Source organism: Adiantum capillus-veneris, chromosome 2, assembly GCF_014529385.1.
Source record: "Adiantum capillus-veneris isolate H3 chromosome 2, ASM1452938v2, whole genome shotgun sequence".
Lineage (NCBI taxonomy): Eukaryota > Viridiplantae > Streptophyta > Polypodiopsida > Polypodiales > Pteridaceae > Adiantum > Adiantum capillus-veneris.
In genome coordinates, this window is record NC_140932.1 from 139,652,318 (window position 1) to 139,670,552 (window position 18,235).

An 18,235-nucleotide genomic window follows, 5' to 3' on the forward strand; every position below is an offset into this window, starting at 1 on the left:
ATGGTCTGTTGTGTGCCAACATGTCATTGCTCAATGTCGAGCTGCTCTGCGAGGGGAGACCAACATTTTCTCCCCTTCTACTCGTAAAGATGTCTTCATCCATTGTTATAATGCTTTGCAGTTTTCTCAGATCCAAAGACGATTGTGTGTGTGTGGGGTTGGGGGGGGTGCGGGGGGGGTGCGGGGCTTCATCAGAAGAAAATGCAGTCAGATGGGGCGAGTGACTCTTGATAGCCATACTTAAACAGCCCTTACTCGGATGGTTAACAAAATCCTAGTGAGGCTATGATCACATTCTTGATGCTCAGTTACAAGAAGATGCAGGCTTAATAAAATGAAAGTAAGTTCCTTGATGTGCTTCAAGGATGATGTGATTACAAGTAGCAGTTATCAATTGGGGGATATGTAGCCCATAAATGGAAAAGAAATTATATACAAAATGTACATAATAGCAATGATGGGCAGTCAAGCACCCAAGCCAAGTGACTTGGGCCTCTTTATAGCTTGCAGAGGTTGGGCAATGCCTTGACCGTCTTTGCCTAACCCATTTCCGTCTACGTACCCCATCTTTGCCAGCATGCGTGATCCAAACCCTTTGGTGTGTGCTTCAAACTGTCCTATACAAAATGAGCCTTTGCTATCTTTTCCTGCCACCTTTTCTCCCATGCCCAAACTAAGGGCATCCTGCCCATCTTCCAAAGAAAGATCGTTTGTGAGAATGTCTGCAACTCCCATGACCAGATCCTCACTCTCGGACCTTATCATTCCACTAGAGACGAAAGACAAGGGCCGACTTCCATAACTTTCTGCTCTCTTAGCACTTCTTCTGGGTTGCTTCTTACTCGAAGAATGCATTTTCTGCATGTGTTCCTGCCTTAGAACGGAGCCCCCTTTCATGCTCTGAAAGGCTAGATGAGTCACCCGCCTGGCTTTTGACGCCAAGCGCCTTTTCTCTCCTTCTCCCTTGTGGAAGACGCCCGTATCTAGCAGTTCAGCAGAAGCATCTTCATCCTTGTCAAACCTTAAAATCTGTGAATGAGGGCAAACGATCAGCTACAATATTAACCTAGCATTAGGATCGTTTTTTTAAGATGCTAACCTGTTCCAGACGGACTTTGTCAGCGCCTGAGGGAAGAGAAGTTTGCGCTGTACGTGTTACCATTACAAACCTGCATGCATATACCATCCACAACAATTTTAGTGATACATCCCTATAAAGTTAAGGCAGATAAAATAATAGTTATGCTAACCTCCTCCTTCCAGTACCCTGACTCCCACCTTTCAGGCGATAAAGAGAGGCTAATTTTTGGACCTGAACAATATGTTGCATGTTAGACAAAGACAAAGAAGAAACAGCCCAAGGCTGCAGCATTGGCATTCAGATATACCTGCAAACAATCAGTCTTGCCCATGGGTTCAAAGGCAAACATATCCACCTTGTTGATCACAATACTCTCTAGTTGCTGCAAAAACCCAATCTCTCTCTCTCTCTCTCTCTCTCTCTCTCTCTCTCTCTCTCTCTCTCTCTCTCTCTCTGTGCAGCCCTCCACCCTCGCACTCGCGCTACCTGCAGCCTCTCCACCCTCTCCCTCGTGCTGCCTGCAGCCCTCCACCCTCGCGCTCGCGCTGTCTGCAGATCACCTTGCACGCCACCCCGCGCTCGCACTGCCTGCTGCCCGCCTCACACGCCGCCTGCTGCCCACGCCTCGCGCTGCCCCCTCACGCCGCCTGCACCCTCTGTCTGCTTGCTGCCCACCCCACCCCTGCTCTGTTTCACAGCTGTCCAGCCTCTTCAGCCGCGCACGCGCGCACGCACACACTTTGCTTCATGAGGGCACCACCACATTAAAGCAACCCCCCCTCCCCAAAACGCCAACAAGCCAAAGAGCGCCGCGAAGGAGGCGGCCACCAAGCTTGAGGATAAGGTGACGCCCTACATTGTGGACACCCTCAATGTCATCGCCAACCGACTATACAAGCTTGAGAAAGAGGTCAAAGGATTGACCAAGGAGAAGGAAGCATGGAAGAAGGAGAAAGAGAAGTGGAAGGAGAACAGAGAGAAGGAGAAAGAGGAATGAAAGGAAGAAAAGGAAGAGCTGAAGGAGCAAATCGAACTCCTCCGTGCCTCTTATCACTTCCCTCACCCCCGAAGAAGGAGACATCAAAGCGGAAGCCAAGGAAGCTCTCAAGGAGGAGATCACCAAAGCTCTCACGGCGAGCATCAACGACAAATTGGAGGCCACCAAGGATGGGTCAGTCAAAGTAGTCAAGAAGAATATCAAAAAAGAGGCGAGAGATGAAGCCCAAATAGATGATACACTCATCATACACACAACCATTGAGGAAGAGAAGATGCGACAAGACTGCCGCCTCAATGTACGAGTGACAAGCATCAAAGACGAGGAGGGGTCCAAACCCAAGAGCGACGGGAAATCCCTATGCATGAAGCTCGAGTACAAGGAAGATGAAGAGCTATCCTTCTCCAAAGCTTGGAGAGCCAACAAAGACCTACAGAAAAGAGCTCTCAATCCTCCAATTCCCCTCCGAGGAGTCCCAAACCTCATTCATCCGAAAGAGGGCCATCTTGGGAGGGCTAGAAGGGCCACCTATCTACCTTCACGACAACCTCACAAAAATGCAACAAGACCACCGGCGTGCATGCATGCCTAGAGACAAAAAAACTTGCAAAGAAGGGAAGGAGGCGATATACAGCCCCCCGGCCCCAAGCTCGCTCAGTCGCCTTTTTGCACCTTCCCCCAGCTCGCTTGCTTCATCTTCCCCACCCCATTTCGACCCTCTTCACTAGGAAGAGGTTCCGCGTGCCCCCCCCCCCCCCCCCCCCCCCCCCCCCCCCCCCCCCCCCCGAGTTCCCCTCCGCCTCCTTCCTCCTCTGTGAATGAGGGCAAACGATCAGCTACAATATTAACCTAGCATTAGGATCGTTTTTTTAAGATGCTAACCTGTTCCAGACGGACTTTGTCAGCGCCTGAGGGAAGAGAAGTTTGCGCTGTACGTGTTACCATTACAAACCTGCATGCATATACCATCCACAACAATTTTAGTGATACATCCCTATAAAGTTAAGGCAGATAAAATAATAGTTATGCTAACCTCCTCCTTCCAGTACCCTGACTCCCACCTTTCAGGCGATAAAGAGAGGCTAATTTTTGGACCTGAACAATATGTTGCATGTTAGACAAAGACAAAGAAGAAACAGCCCAAGGCTGCAGCATTGGCATTCAGATATACCTGCAAACAATCAGTCTTGCCCATGGGTTCAAAGGCAAACATATCCACCTTGTTGATCACAATACTCTCTAGTTGCTGCAAAAACCCAATCTCTCTCTCTCTCTCTCTCTCTCTCTCTCTCTCTCTCTCTCTCTCTCTCTCTCTCTCTCTCTCTCTCTCTCTCTCTCTCTCTCTGTGCAGCCCTCCACCCTCGCACTCGCGCTACCTGCAGCCTCTCCACCCTCTCCCTCGTGCTGCCTGCAGCCCTCCACCCTCGCGCTCGCGCTGTCTGCAGATCACCTTGCACGCCACCCCGCGCTCGCACTGCCTGCTGCCCGCCTCACACGCCGCCTGCTGCCCACGCCTCGCGCTGCCCCCTCACGCCGCCTGCACCCTCTGTCTGCTTGCTGCCCACCCCACCCCTGCTCTGTTTCACAGCTGTCCAGCCTCTTCAGCCGCGCACGCGCGCACGCACACACTTTGCTTCATGAGGGCACCACCACATTAAAGCAACCCCCCCTCCCCAAAACGCCAACAAGCCAAAGAGCGCCGCGAAGGAGGCGGCCACCAAGCTTGAGGATAAGGTGACGCCCTACATTGTGGACACCCTCAATGTCATCGCCAACCGACTATACAAGCTTGAGAAAGAGGTCAAAGGATTGACCAAGGAGAAGGAAGCATGGAAGAAGGAGAAAGAGAAGTGGAAGGAGAACAGAGAGAAGGAGAAAGAGGAATGAAAGGAAGAAAAGGAAGAGCTGAAGGAGCAAATCGAACTCCTCCGTGCCTCTTATCACTTCCCTCACCCCCGAAGAAGGAGACATCAAAGCGGAAGCCAAGGAAGCTCTCAAGGAGGAGATCACCAAAGCTCTCACGGCGAGCATCAACGACAAATTGGAGGCCACCAAGGATGGGTCAGTCAAAGTAGTCAAGAAGAATATCAAAAAAGAGGCGAGAGATGAAGCCCAAATAGATGATACACTCATCATACACACAACCATTGAGGAAGAGAAGATGCGACAAGACTGCCGCCTCAATGTACGAGTGACAAGCATCAAAGACGAGGAGGGGTCCAAACCCAAGAGCGACGGGAAATCCCTATGCATGAAGCTCGAGTACAAGGAAGATGAAGAGCTATCCTTCTCCAAAGCTTGGAGAGCCAACAAAGACCTACAGAAAAGAGCTCTCAATCCTCCAATTCCCCTCCGAGGAGTCCCAAACCTCATTCATCCGAAAGAGGGCCATCTTGGGAGGGCTAGAAGGGCCACCTATCTACCTTCACGACAACCTCACAAAAATGCAACAAGACCACCGGCGTGCATGCATGCCTAGAGACAAAAAAACTTGCAAAGAAGGGAAGGAGGCGATATACAGCCCCCCGGCCCCAAGCTCGCTCAGTCGCCTTTTTGCACCTTCCCCCAGCTCGCTTGCTTCATCTTCCCCACCCCATTTCGACCCTCTTCACTAGGAAGAGGTTCCGCGTGCCCCCCCCCCCCCCCCCCCCCCCCCCCCCCCCCCCCCCGAGTTCCCCTCCGCCTCCTTCCTCCTCACCCTTCTTCCTCTGACGCTCCCCTACCCCCCACTCCTCCTTCTCCAACTACTCCCCTTGCTTCCACCTCTCCTACCGCTCTTGCCCCGCAGCCGTCCCAAGGGGCAGGACCATCCTCAACTGCTAGGAGATCTCTTGGCAGCACCCTAAGGCTTGATTATTTTACGGACTTAGGATAAGTTAGTTAAAAGTATTCTTAAATGATTTGCGCTGGACCAAATGGCCGGACAAGTGCGGACAGGTAATGCCAGAGCATTGCTGGCACGGCAATGCGCTAGGGAGCAGCTAACGTTTTCATTTGTTGCATCTATGTGTACAGTTGTGCACTTAATTGCACATTTCATTAACTAGCATAGGATTTTTAAAGTCAAAAGTTGAATGGTTTTAAATTTTAAAGTAAGTGTGCCACTTGGCACACTTTCCCATGCTCTCTCTCTCTCTCTCTCTCTCTCTCTCTCTCTCTCTTCATGCTAGCGCCCCCTCTTCTGGGAGGCTATAAGAGAGCAGCCCCTCCCCCTCTTGCCGGGTTGTTGGCAGAGCACTACCCCCCCTAAGTTGAACGTCCTCTACGCAGTGAAGCTCTCCATTGAAGCTTGAGAGCAGCACCTTGTGGTGTATGTGGAGCCTCTGTGCACCCATCACCTAGAACAAGGCCTCTCATGATCATAGGCAACTGTGGGAGAAGTTTCATCGCGTGAAGCAGTAGAAAACTCTTTTTCTCTCTCTACTAGCTGCTGCAAATTCTCTGTTTTCAGCCCCTAATCACCTGTATTAGGGTGAATTTCAGCAAAGCTTTAGTAGGAAATTATTCCTCTCTACCTACTATACACACACACAAAGTTTGGAGCGTTTCCATCGCGAAAAGGACTTCTGTTTCGGCATTGGAACGCGCTCAGGTAACAATTTCTGGTTATGTGCAGAAAATTACAACAAGCGTGTGTGCGTGTGTTTTGCATGTTTCCTTCGTGGGTTGACTGCAGGAATGATTATGTCCAAAGAGACATAGTTAGCGGAAGATAGACTCTCGTTTTTGAGAGCTTCCGATGAGTTTTGTGGAAGATAGACTCTTATCTACGAGAGCTTCCCAAAATCTCACAGAAGAGGAAAGATCCTCTTAGTAGTCAGGAGAACAGTTCTGCTACTCTCTCAGTCAGAAGAAGAAGAAGAAGGACAAGAAAGAATAGAGGACGGGCTTTCGCCCCGTTCCTGTGCTTGTAAAGAATTCTCCCTTAGTAATAAAGATATTCTCTTTATGGGGGGGGGACCAACCCATCTTCTGGTCCCCAATGATGTGTCAAGCTTTCTCTCCAAAGTCTCTTGAGTATATAAATTGCATTTAACAGTTAGTTTTCGCTTCCGTATTTTTGTGACAGTGGTATCAGAGCAAGGTCATCTCTCTCTTCCTTAAGGGATTGACGACTCTTGGCAGACTGCAGAAATGGGAGGACGCGAGATAGAGTTCTCTCTCCTTCAACAACAGGTGGAAGAGTTGCAAAAAGCTCTCTCCCATCCAGAAGTCCAAAAGATTCTCCATACTCTTGAGAAAGGGAAGGAGAAAATGCCGATGGGGTCGGGAGAAATCTCGCAGAACCCAAAGGCACCAGAACCAAGGAAAAATCCTTTGATTGGAACCTCCCGCATGCACGAGAGGCACAGGAAACGTCATGTGCGGTTTAACCCAAAGGTTCGAGAGCAAGATCCCCCTAATTCCCCTCAGTTCTCTTTCATGAAGGATCTGGATGACATCGTTGCTATGGAAGACATGTTTCTTGACGATCCGTCGCAGCAAGAAGTGCATTCAAGGAAAAAGACTCCTATCCATAAGGAGTCTAAGCATAGAAAGAAGGAGCACCATAAGAAGAAGCACCACAGGCAGAAAACATTCAAGTCGGGAGACAAAGATGTGAAATTCAACACTTACAATGGACGGCGTGATAATGACAAAGCTTTGGCTTTCATCCGCCAATTCGAAGTTGCATTTGCTGAAGGGAATTTTAAAGAAAGATCCAAGCTTCGCCATGTCAGTATGTACCTGAAAGGCACCGCCAGCAGTTGGTGGTTAACCCTTATCCTGGAAGATCGTAAACCCCAAGATTGGACTGCTTTCAAGAAGGAGTTCTACGCACAGTTCCTTCCTCCAGACTATGAGGAAGAGGTAAAGAAAGAATGGGATCGACTTTCACAGTTGGAGAACGAAACTGTTCCACGCTATGTGGATAGGTTTTGGGACGTTCTCTTGAAAGTCACTCCATTCAAGAAGATTGACGATTCGGAAAAGATGCGCAAGTGTTTAGCAGGATTGCATGAAGCCTTGCAAAAGGCTATGAAGCTTTACCCTCGAGGTAACTTGCAGATACTTATGGAATCAGCCCGCATAGCTGATGGAATACATGACAAGGGTACTCCTAGGAAGATGGAGCAAAGCACTTACCATGCCAAGCAGAAGGCTCTCCATGAGCAGCCTACCTCTACTTCTTCTTCTCAAAAGAAGAAAAGAACCACCTCCGATGCAGAAGCAAAGCCAAATCAGCCCAAGAAAGGGAGATATCTCTCTCCTGCTGAGTTGCGAACTTACATTAGTGAAGGAAGATGCTTCAAGTGTGGACAAGTTGGTCATATGAAGGGTGACTGTCCTACCAAACCTCCACAACCACCCTCTTCCAATGCGGTCGCAGATGTACAGGGAAATACAACCAAGGATGGAAAAGAAAGAGCTCTTCTTAAAGCATGGGGTAGCATCAACAACCAACGGGCTCTCATTTTGTTTGACCTTGGCAGTACAGACAACTTCATCTCTACCAAGCTAACTGATGACCTGAACTTGCAGCCCAACCGTTTTGGAGTTTCTATTCAAGCACAATCCGCTTTCAAAGGGCAGAACTCAAACTCTACTCCAATCATAGGGAAGTTGAATCTAAAGGTCGACGACTACAAGGATCAAGAGTCTTTCTTACTAGCTTCACTTGAAGGATGCGATGTTATCTTGGGAATGCCTTGGCACTACAAGATACATCCCATTCCTGACTATGTTCAGAAAACCTTATCCTTTGCTCATAAAGGAAAGGAGTATCTTGTACTTGCAGATGCAGGTGATTGGCGTATCCCTATCGCCAATCACATTGCCATCAAGAAAGAAATGAAAAAGTGTGTTTCAACGTACTTGATTTTTGCAAGAGAGAGAGATGTGTCTGTTTCACAACTTTCTTCCTCTTTAGAGCAAAAAAGACTTAAGTTATTAGAAAGTTACAAAGATTGTTTTGCAGATGAACTTCCAAATGAACTCCCACCTCCTCGACCTGAGGATCATACAATTGATTTGATCCCAGGAAGTTCTCCTCCAAATCAGCCCCCTTATCGAGTTAGTCTAATGCAGCAAGAGGAAATTCTCAAGCAGGTTAACGAACTTTTGGAGAAGGGCTTAATAAGGCCTAGTACTTCTCCATATTGTTCACCTGTCTTGCTAGTACAGAAAAAGGATGGCACATTCCGCATGTGCATAGACTATAGATCTCTAAACAAGATCACAATCAAGAATCGATTTCCAATCCCTCGGATTGACGATATTCTTGACAAGTTACAAGGAGCAAGTGTCTTTAGTCGTATAAACTTGAAGAGCGGTTATCATCAAATCCGCATAGCTTCTCAGGATGTGCATAAGACTTCATTTAGAACAACCTTCGGGTTGTATGAATTCTTAGTGATGCCTTTTGGACTCACTAATGCGCCAGCTACATTCAACAGAATGATGGATAGAATCTTCCACTCATATAGAAGTTTTACAGGCGTTTTCTTTGATGACGTCTTAATCTTCTCAGAGTCGGAAGACGAACACTATAAGCATCTCGCCTAAGTGTTTGAAGAATTACGCAAACACAAATTATTTGTGAATGCCAAGAAGAGTGAGTTCTTTTTAAAAGAAATCCACTATTTGGGCCATATAGTGTCTCACAATCAGGTGAGGATGGACCCTGATAAGATTCAAGCAATTGTAGAATGGCCTACGCCAACTACAGTACATGATGTACGAAGTTTCCTTGGCCTCTGTTCCTATTATCGGCGTTTCATTCGAGCTTTTGCCGCAATAGCAGGTCCCCTCCATGACCTGACAAAGAAGAGGATTCCATTCCATTGGGGGTCTGGACAAAAACAAGCTTTCGAAAAACTTAAGTATCTACTCAGTCACGGACCTGTTCTCACCGTCTCTGATCTTCGCAAACCTTTCGAGGTATACTGCGATGCATCTGGAGATTGTGTAGGAGCACTTTTGAACCAAGAGGGTCACGCGATAGCCTATGAAAGTCGGCGCCTTAAAGATGCAGAGTTGCATGTCTCCATATACAAGAAAGAGCTAATGGCAGTAATTCATGCTCTTTCCATTTGGAAACACTATCTATTAGGAGCTGATTTTATTATCAAGACAGATCATCAAAGTCTTCGCTACTTTCTCACACAGAGAAAGTTATCAGAAAAGCAGATGAGATGGGCCAACTTTCTTTCAATGTTCCATTTTCAAATTTTACACACTTCTGGAACGAAGAATGCAATTGCAGATGCTCTCTCCAGGCGTCCAAAGATCAATGCACTAACAACAATTTATCATGAGGAACTAGAATCTCTCAGCGAGATGTATCCTCAAGATCCAGACTTCGCCACAATTTGGGCAGATGTTCAAGCTGGTCACTCAAGGCCACCTTATTCCATTAGGGATAATACGCTCTATCGTCAACAAGCAATATGCATAGCTCAGCCCTTACGACAGAAGGTGATGGATGAAGCCCATAATTCTCCTTATGCCGAGCATCGGGGAATTGCTTCCACCACTAGTGCCCTCGAAAGGTATTTCTTTTGGCCAACACTCCGTGCGGACATTGAACAACATGTACGTCAGTGTTTAGTCTGCCAAAAAGTAAAATATAACAGACATAAAGTTTATAGCAAGCTTCAGCCGCTCCCTGTGCCTAACACGCCATGGGAAAGTATTGCCATGGATTTTATTACGGATCTTCCTCGATCCAAGAATAGAAATGATGCAATCTGGACTATAGTAGACAGATTCAGTAAGCAAGCACATTTTCTTCCAGTAAAGAAGACGATTAAAGCTAATCACATGGCTAGAATATTTCTAGCTCAGATTTTTAAACACCATGGATTGCCAAAGACTATTGTCAGCGATAGAGATCCCCGCATGACTAGTCTATTTTGGCAGGCATTGTTTGAAAACTTGGGAACTAAGCTTGACTTTTCATCAGCTTATCATCCTCAAACAAATGGTCAAAGCGAAATCGCTAATGCCACTATTTTAGATCTCCTCAAGTGCTATGTTTCGGAACGACAATCCGAATGGGAACGGTACTTACCAATAGTTGAGTTTGCGTATAATAATACAATACATTCCTCAACTGGTAAAGCTCCCTTCAAAATTATTTATGGGAAGCCGCTCTTACTTCCTATTATGGTTACCAAAGAAAACATCTTCGCCGCAGATGAATTTGTGCGCAATATTGATATTGCGCATCAACAAGTAAAGCAAGAGATTCTTCGTACTCAAGAGCAGCAGAAGAGAAAAGCAGACAAGCACAGAAGGAATCTCAATCTTGAAAAAGGACAATATGTCCTGCTTCGGTTTGAGAAAGCTAGATTGAAAAAGCGGGTCGGCAAAGGGAAAGTTGTCAAACTTTCCCATAGATTTTACGGCCCTTTCAAAATTACAGATAAAGTCAATGATGTGACCTTCAGATTGGATTTTCCTTCTAACTGGCGCATCCATAATGCTTTTCATGTCAGTCTCTTCCGACCATATGTTGGACCTCCTCCAGTGGCGCCAGTACAAGAAGATCCTCCAGAAGTCAAAGAGACTGAGGAAATCCTTCCACCTGAACAGATAATACACCACTCGGAGAGACAACTCAAGTCGGGAAGTCTACATCGACAGTATTTAGTCAAGTTCAAGAATTACACTCCTTTAGATGCAAAGTGGATGACTGAGTCCGATCTTAAGGATTACCCAGACATCTTGCACAGTTATGTTGACGCTCTACAGTTGAGGTCAACTGTTTAGAACCAAGAGGGATGTAACTAAGTCAAACTTTGTAAATAATTAATTTATTTACGAGAAAAGAATTATCTAATTAGTTGTGTGCACATCACAATAGATTTAGCAGTTATGGGGTCTCAGGTGCGCCCAAGTTTGGGTCAGTGCACCTCAGGGAGACCCTAGTAGAAAATACCCTAAAGCCCTAGCGATTGGGAAATCGGGTCTTCAATGAAGGGGTAGATAGTAGCCTCAGATTTCAGGCTCAGAAAGTTACGCGCGCTAGTGCAAGCACAGGAATGAGATGGGGTCCTTAGACTATTAACCCTAAGGCTTGATTATTTTACGGACTTAGGATAAGTTAGTTAAAAGTATTCTTAAATGATTTGCGCTGGACCAAATGGCCGGACAAGTGCGAACAAGTAATGCCAGAGCATTGCTGGCACGGCAATGCGCTAGGGAGCAGCTAACGTTTTCATTTGTTGCATCTATGTGTACAGTTGTGCACTTAATTGCACATTTCATTAACTAGCATAGGATTTTTAAAGTCAAAAGTTGAATGGTTTTTAAATTTTAAAGTAAGTGTGCCACTTGGCACACTTTCCCATGCAATCTCTCTCTCTCTCTCACTCCCTCTCTTCATGCTAGCACCCCTCTTCTGGGAGGCTATAAGAGAGCAGCCCCTCCCCCTCTTGCCGGGTTGTTGGCAGTGCACTACCCCCCCTAAGTTGAACGTCCTCTACGCAGTGAAGCTCTCCATTGAAGATTGACAGCAGCACCTTGTGGTGTATGTGGAGCCTCTGTGCACCCATCACCTAGAACAAGGCCTCTCATGATCATAGGCAGCTGTGGGAGAAGTTTCATCGCGTGAAGTAGTAGAAAACTCTTTTTCTCTCTCTACTAGCTGCTGCAAATTCTCTGTTTTCAGCCCCTAATCACCTGTATTAGGGTGAATTTCAACAAAGCTTTAGTAGGAAATTATTCCTCTACCTACTACACACACAAAGTTTGGAGCGTTTCCATCGCGAAAAGGACTTCCGTTTCGGCATTGGAACGCGCTCAGGTAACAATTTCTGGTTATGTGCAAAAAATTACAGCAAGCGTGTGTGCGTGTGTTTTGCATGTTTCCTTCGTGGGTTGACTGCAGGAATGATTATGTCCAAAGAGACATAGGGTAGAGGAGCTAGTAAGTGGCCGGGCCCCAAAGGAGAGCCCTCTCTACCCCCAATAAAAAAGACAAAGTTGCACCTAAGGCAAGCTCTTCTCGTGCGCGCAATGGTTAGATCACAGCTTAGGTGTTGATTTCCAATACGCGGATGGTAGGGTTCAATCCCTGCTGGCATCAACGTTTCCATGTACCCCCGAGATCGTCTTCCTACTGATGCTCCATTTTGTTACACACGAATTCAAAGATGTGCTGCGTGTTTTCACGACAGTCCGTCGTAGCTGGTGCCGTCTTTTGCTGTTGTTGCGCCCACGCGAGAGCTTCTTGCTGCCCCCTCTCTCGCTGAAAATAGTAAAGGAAAGCTCCCTCAGCACCTCCTTCAACTTCGTCGTCTCTATACTAGCTCCTCTACCCTAGTTAGCGAAAGATAGACTCTCGTTTTTGAGAGCTTCCGATGAGTTTTGTGGAAGATAGACTCTTATCTACGAGAGCTTCCCAAAATCTCACAGAAGAGGAAAGATCCTCTTAGTAGTCAGAAGAGCAGTTCTGCTACTCTCTCAGTCAAAAGAAGAAGGACAAGAAGAAAAGAGGACGGGCTTTCGCCCCGTTCCTGTGCTTGTAAAGAATTCTCCCTTATTAATAAAGATATTCTCTTTATGGGGGGGGACCAGCCCATCTTCTGGTCCCCAATGATGTGTCAAGCTTTCTCTCTTTCTCTCCAAAGTCTCTTGAGTATATAAATTGCATTTAACAGTCAGTTTTCGCTTCCATATTTTTGTGACAGTCTCCATGCTTGGTAAAAACTTAAGCGAAGTTAAGCCAGTCCTCACAAGGCGAAAGAAGGCATGGCTGCCATCTGTATTGATGAGCTTCCAGGGCAACAAAAAGCCCTGGCCTCGGCACTCCTTGAACAGGAAGAAAAGCAAAACCAACAAGATGCAGGTGGATGCACAAGGGCAGGCTTCCCATGTCAGGTGGAATCACTTATTAGAAGAAGGACCCTAAATTTGTCTTGTAAGTGTACGAAACATTGCTGAATCACTCCCCATCATTGACACTGATAATTGCAATCACCAGGGCAAAGGCACAGGGCACAACAGAGAACTTAAGTCCTCCGAGTATGCAGGAAAAAACACAATGGAGATAAACAAAATGAGCAACTGACAGCTGAGCTTGCATGTGTGCTAGCAACATGGCACTACTTACTGCATTGATTGTAGCCAGGTCAAAACCTCGAAGCAAGGCTCTTTCGTGTCGCTTTCTTGCAATCATCTCTGTTCGCTGCCATTTTTTGCTGCCTGTGGATTTCCACAACCATAGAGCCAAATTAGGCACAAGAAAGAGGACAAAAACAGTGTATGTGTGATAGAAAGACTGACAAATACACGAGCCTAATAATGATTTTTCAACGAGGGACATGCAACAAAAGAGCATGACCAGCGACAACCTTTTTTTTTAAGGGGGGGAGAGAGAAAGAGAGACCAAGTAGCACCACATACACAACAAACACAGAAGACTCTCAAAAGTTGCCATTTAGAACACATACCTGGTGCTTTCTTGCCTTTATTGGAGTTTGTACTACCATGCAACGGAAAAGCCCTTCCTGATTTCAGTTGCTTAACTTGTTTTCTTGCAGCAACCTTGCTAGATGTTTTGCCTTTGGTAGATAAACATGCCATCCCTTCTAATTCATCGCCACTACACTCAAGCTTGAGATTTTCCAAGTTAAACTCTCCAGCTTTGGAGTCCCTCTCCTCTTCGGCATCACTTGCTGACCCATTCCCAGATAGTAGTAAAGCTTCAGCATTGCACATTGAAAACTCTTCATTCCTGGAGTCATCACTTGAATAAGAACTATCTTCTGATGTGGAACATTCGCCCATATCTTCGACACGCACTTCATGGTCAGCACCTGGAGTTTGAAGCAGCCCATCTACATCCATAAAATCGCCTTCCACACCAGCTATATAATCTTCAGCAATATCATCATCAATATCGGTGCTGCTTAAATGGTCAGTTTCCTCTGAAAGATCTGACTGGCTTGATCTTTCTCGAAACTTTGGTTTGTATTTCTTTCTGGTTCTTCTCCTTCTATCAAATCTTGACAACGGCACTTCCTCCTCTTCACCATATACTTGATCATCTGATGTCTCAAACCAGTCATTGGCCCTGTCGGTGAAGATCCTGATACCTCCAATGCAAAGAAAGCCACCATCACCACTATCGGCTCTAACAGTTGGTGGGGCGTGCTGCTGCTTCCGCTGATTCCATGTTGCCTGTTGATTGAGCTCTTTCTTGCTAATGGAAACCTTTACATCATGTTTGTTGGTGCGGACTCTGCCTTCACAGTTCTGAGTCCTTTTTTGCACAATTGATTTGGAGTATACCTCGTTTGCATCCGATGAGCTGACAGCCGCTCTCTCTAAGATCTCTGAAGTGGAGCTACCTTCAAACAACGGAGGTCTCATTGGACACCGGTCAAGGATAACTGCTGCTCTTCCTTCTGAAGCAGACAATACTATTTCTGGAGCATTCAAATCCTTGACCTGAGAAAAAGAGTACAGGATTATAATATATGTCATGTTTTGTTACAGATGAAAACACAAACTTTTACGTAATTGCAAATTATAAAATGTAATTTTTCATAACTTACTTCCTGCTGTTGGAGTGCTTCAATAGTCTTCCTTGCTTCAGGGTAACTGTATGCAACAGCCCTGTTCCGTACATCAGCTTCCTGTGCCACAGATGACTTTCTCCAAGACTGGCCAGTGCCTCCACGCCTCTGGTTTCCTGCAGCAGTGCCACAATCATAATGTTGCATTTTGAAAAGGCAGTAATTGATTCATCACTAAATTTCAGCAAAGTACAAGGCTATGATACCCACAATACCTTGCAATTTCCTTAACAGTGAATCTGGGCTTATTTATCCTCGATTCATCTAAGTATATATACACATCCAATTTACATCATCAAAAGTATTGCACTTTTAAGGATGCAAATATCGAGTAGAGTTGCTCAAAAGATACGCTTGCCCACTTATGAGACATACATGTGGTCGTTTTTTTGTGACTTTTGGTAATGCGATGAGCTCAAATTGTTTTAGCTTGTGTAAGTCTGGAATTGTCAACTAGAAGAAGATCAAACGAGCCCCCACACTAACACTGAAAACACCCCCAGGCCTTGACAATGGTAACGATATGAGACAGCCTGAATCTTCAAAAATCTCGTTGACAGTCATCCACTACTGGACAACATAACCATCAGTTCCATCATGCATAGTATTGACTAAATACTACAACACCCCCACTACCATCGTCAATGCCCAATGGTGTCAAGTGCACATCTAACCCTATGTGTATGTGGACAAGCTAACTCCTACTTCTAGGGTTTAGGACAGCTTAGAAAGTGTTCAGGCACCCTTGTGAGTCTGTACACAAGACATGCATGTCCAAGCACTTTAGAGTAGTTGCATACCCTCTGATTGCACATGAGCATAGCCAACGTCTGCTAGGTGTAGGCACTCGGGAGTGTTCCCATGATAGCACCGGCCTTGGTAGTTACTACATACGAGGCACCTCTTATTAGTAGTCCATCAACTTATTCATAAGTGACATATTAGCATCATTTTATTAAGTCATGGGGCTACGACTCTACTCGACCCAGCATTAGTTAGCTATAAAGGTGACCTTGGGACTCACCATTCTCAGCATCATCAGAAAAACAGAGTACCCATGAGTACCAAGTATCTCCGCACCCCATCAGCATTCTCAAGCATCAACCCTTGCGTTTCCTAGCATCAGCCCATCAGCACCCTTGGCACCAGTGTCAGGTGTAGCGGAATTGAAATGGTGACAAGATCTAGACTTTACACTTCCACAAATCTTTACTTCTTTCCTTGCTTGAATGTGTGCTACTTAGCACGAATGTCAAGAGGGTTCCAAAACTGGAAAACCTAATCTAATGGACTCGTTTGGACATGCAAGTCCTGCGATCAGACTCACAAAATTGCCAGTACTAATCCTCCTAGGATTCTAGACACTCTTATCTAGGGATAGGTACCAAATTGGCTCTGAAAGTCGATGAAGCATGTGCATGTGACAGCCAGCAAAAGCACTAGCGTTTTGCACATATCACCATTATCGCCAGCACTTGCAGATTTTCAATCATGATCCCAGATCTACTAGCATCTTTCAACCCTCAAGCTTAGGGATTCGGCCATCAACCTCACGTCATCATTAGATCAGCCAGTACCATTGCAGAAACAAGTAAGCATCATAAGTGTTTTGCATTTTCAGCATTTAGCCTCGCAAATCTTAAGCATCTACACCAAGATCCCATCAGCATCTAGGACCATTCTATCAGCATTTGTGCAATCTAAAGCAAATAGCTCTAGCGATAGAGAGGGGGGGGGATTTGGGACCCCATCAAATGTTGTCTTCTTCTCACTCTATCACTCACAGAACCTTCACTCATGGTATCATTCTCTCCTTTCTCTCGTCTTTTGCACATCTCTCTCATGAAGTAAAACGAACCTTGAGTACGCATCTGATGGGGATTTGGGATGTTATTCTTCCTCTAGCTTGGTCTTTTGCATTGTTCGTTGGAGCATAGCTTCCTCAGTATCTACCTCCTCCTATGTCTCTACAGGCTTTGATCGGCTACCCCCCTTAGCTAGTTTTTCTTTCTTGCCTGGTGTCATGTTGTCACTAGTTGTCTTTCCTCCTCCTTATTAAGAGATCCAACATACTGTTAAGGGAAACAGAGTCACGTTGCAAGAGTGCTTGCAGCTTGCAAGAGGTGCAAGAGGGTAGAGCTTCAAGCTTGACTTAGAAGTGCCAATTCACAAGTGCTATGAGAGATGAGAAGAAGAGGTGAAGGGAATCTCTTATTTGGCTTACAAAAAGAGAGCCCTGCCGGACGTGCCCATTCCGGACACCCCCCCTTCTGACCCAGAAATTGCATATGGCTATCCCAAAGGGTTTTTTTTTACGTTGAATAATCACTCCATGCTTTGATTGGACCACATCTTTCCAACTTCCTGTCTCTCATCTCTCACTGGTCTTTTGCCCTCTGACAGTGCCCGTCATAAGCAGTGCCCGTCATAAGTAGGACATTGAAGACCAAAATAAAAATGATGCAAAACGCATATAATTTAAAAGCGGGTGGGCTGAGAGAAAAAGTATGATGTCCAAGGCGACAAGGATAGCATAGCTGGGTGCAGAAATGCTGCAGCTTAATGCTATAGCTGAAAATCACAAAACCAATGCCCTGCGATCACATGCTGATATTAAAAAAAAGAACAGATTCTCATGGCACGCAAGTCCAATGCATCCCCAAAATGAGAAGGAAAAACCCAAACTATGGATCAAGCAATTCATGGGCGCAAAATGTGATTCAGAAGAGATATACAAACCCAAAATCGGAGATAATGAAGGACTCCAATCTGACAGAGATCTGCTTTGAACAAACATGAGAGGAGGTTTGGTCGACTTGTGTCCAGATCCTCGAGAGCTCGCAGAGCCTCTGCTTCGACCTCCTCTTTTCACAGATGCAGAATGGAAATGGGTGTCCTCTTCTGAAGCCATGTCTCGCCCTCCGGCCTCTCTCACCTGCTTCCGGGCGGCGCCTCCACGGCCCTTCTTGCTGCGCGACATTCTTGAACGAAAGGTTACTGCGACGACAGAGGAATGATCTACACTATAATGGAGGTCTAATAATCGCGCGGCAGCCGGTCGTGAGGACGCGAGGCTAGTGTTTGGTGTTATTTACTTGGTGAGCTAAAGCTCCTTTTTGGCCTGCCCAAAGGGCTAAGGCCATAGGCCTAGTGATGTGTTCCTTTTTGCTAGCGAAAAATCTTATATGTATTTAGAAAAAACAAAATAAAGAATGAAAGTGTTTGATTGATGAGTGCAATGCAACATTCAAGTAAGAGTCATGAGTGGTAGTGGTGGGTTGTTGAAAAATGTGAAGGATCCAATGTGTATGAGTGGACTATAAAAAATAAAACTATTTTTGGCTTGCCTAAAGGGGTGCGAAAAGGAGGTTATTTTTAAAAATGTACAATTTTTGGATTGGTTGATGAAAAGAGAAGACACTCATCGCAAGAAACAAGACACTCATTAAACAATTGAAGAGTCGCTACCTTGTTGTATGGTAATGGTTTTCACATTAAAATATAAAATCCACATAACTTAGGATTAGGGATGAAGCACAGTGGTTCTGGCCGCCATATCCAAGTCTCTCTCAGTGTCTCAACTTATCTATA

General features: G+C 45.8%; 1 protein-coding gene across 1 annotated transcript; it reads right to left on the minus strand.

The window, feature by feature from the left end:
• Positions 1-308: 308 nt before the first annotated feature.
• On the minus strand, positions 309-17,718 carry LOC147463735 (uncharacterized). Its single transcript, XM_086490531.1, has 11 exons — positions 17,384-17,718; positions 14,624-14,760; positions 13,517-14,516; positions 13,177-13,268; positions 3,250-3,324; positions 3,112-3,173; positions 2,961-3,030; positions 1,389-1,463; positions 1,251-1,312; positions 1,100-1,169; positions 309-1,029 (listed from the first exon to the last, which is right to left on the minus strand). The coding sequence occupies exons 1-11, from the start codon at positions 17,622-17,624 to the stop codon at positions 466-468; spliced, it is 2,448 nt and encodes an 815-aa protein (XP_086346657.1). The 5' UTR covers positions 17,625-17,718; the 3' UTR covers positions 309-465.
• Between the last annotated feature and the right edge of the window lie 517 nt (positions 17,719-18,235).

Excerpts from the sequence above, each read along its gene's own strand:
- LOC147463735 (XM_086490531.1), bottom strand. The coding sequence starts at position 17,624 with ATGTCGCGCAGCAAGAAGGGCCGTGGAGGCGCCGCCCGGAAGCAGGTG. Across the intron at positions 3,031-3,111 it reads CAGGGTACTGGAAGGAGGAG|GTTTGTAATGGTAACACGTA; the intron begins GTTAGCATAACT and ends ATATGCATGCAG. Across the intron at positions 1,313-1,388 it reads GCAAGACTGATTGTTTGCAG|GTCCAAAAATTAGCCTCTCT; the intron begins GTATATCTGAAT and ends CATATTGTTCAG.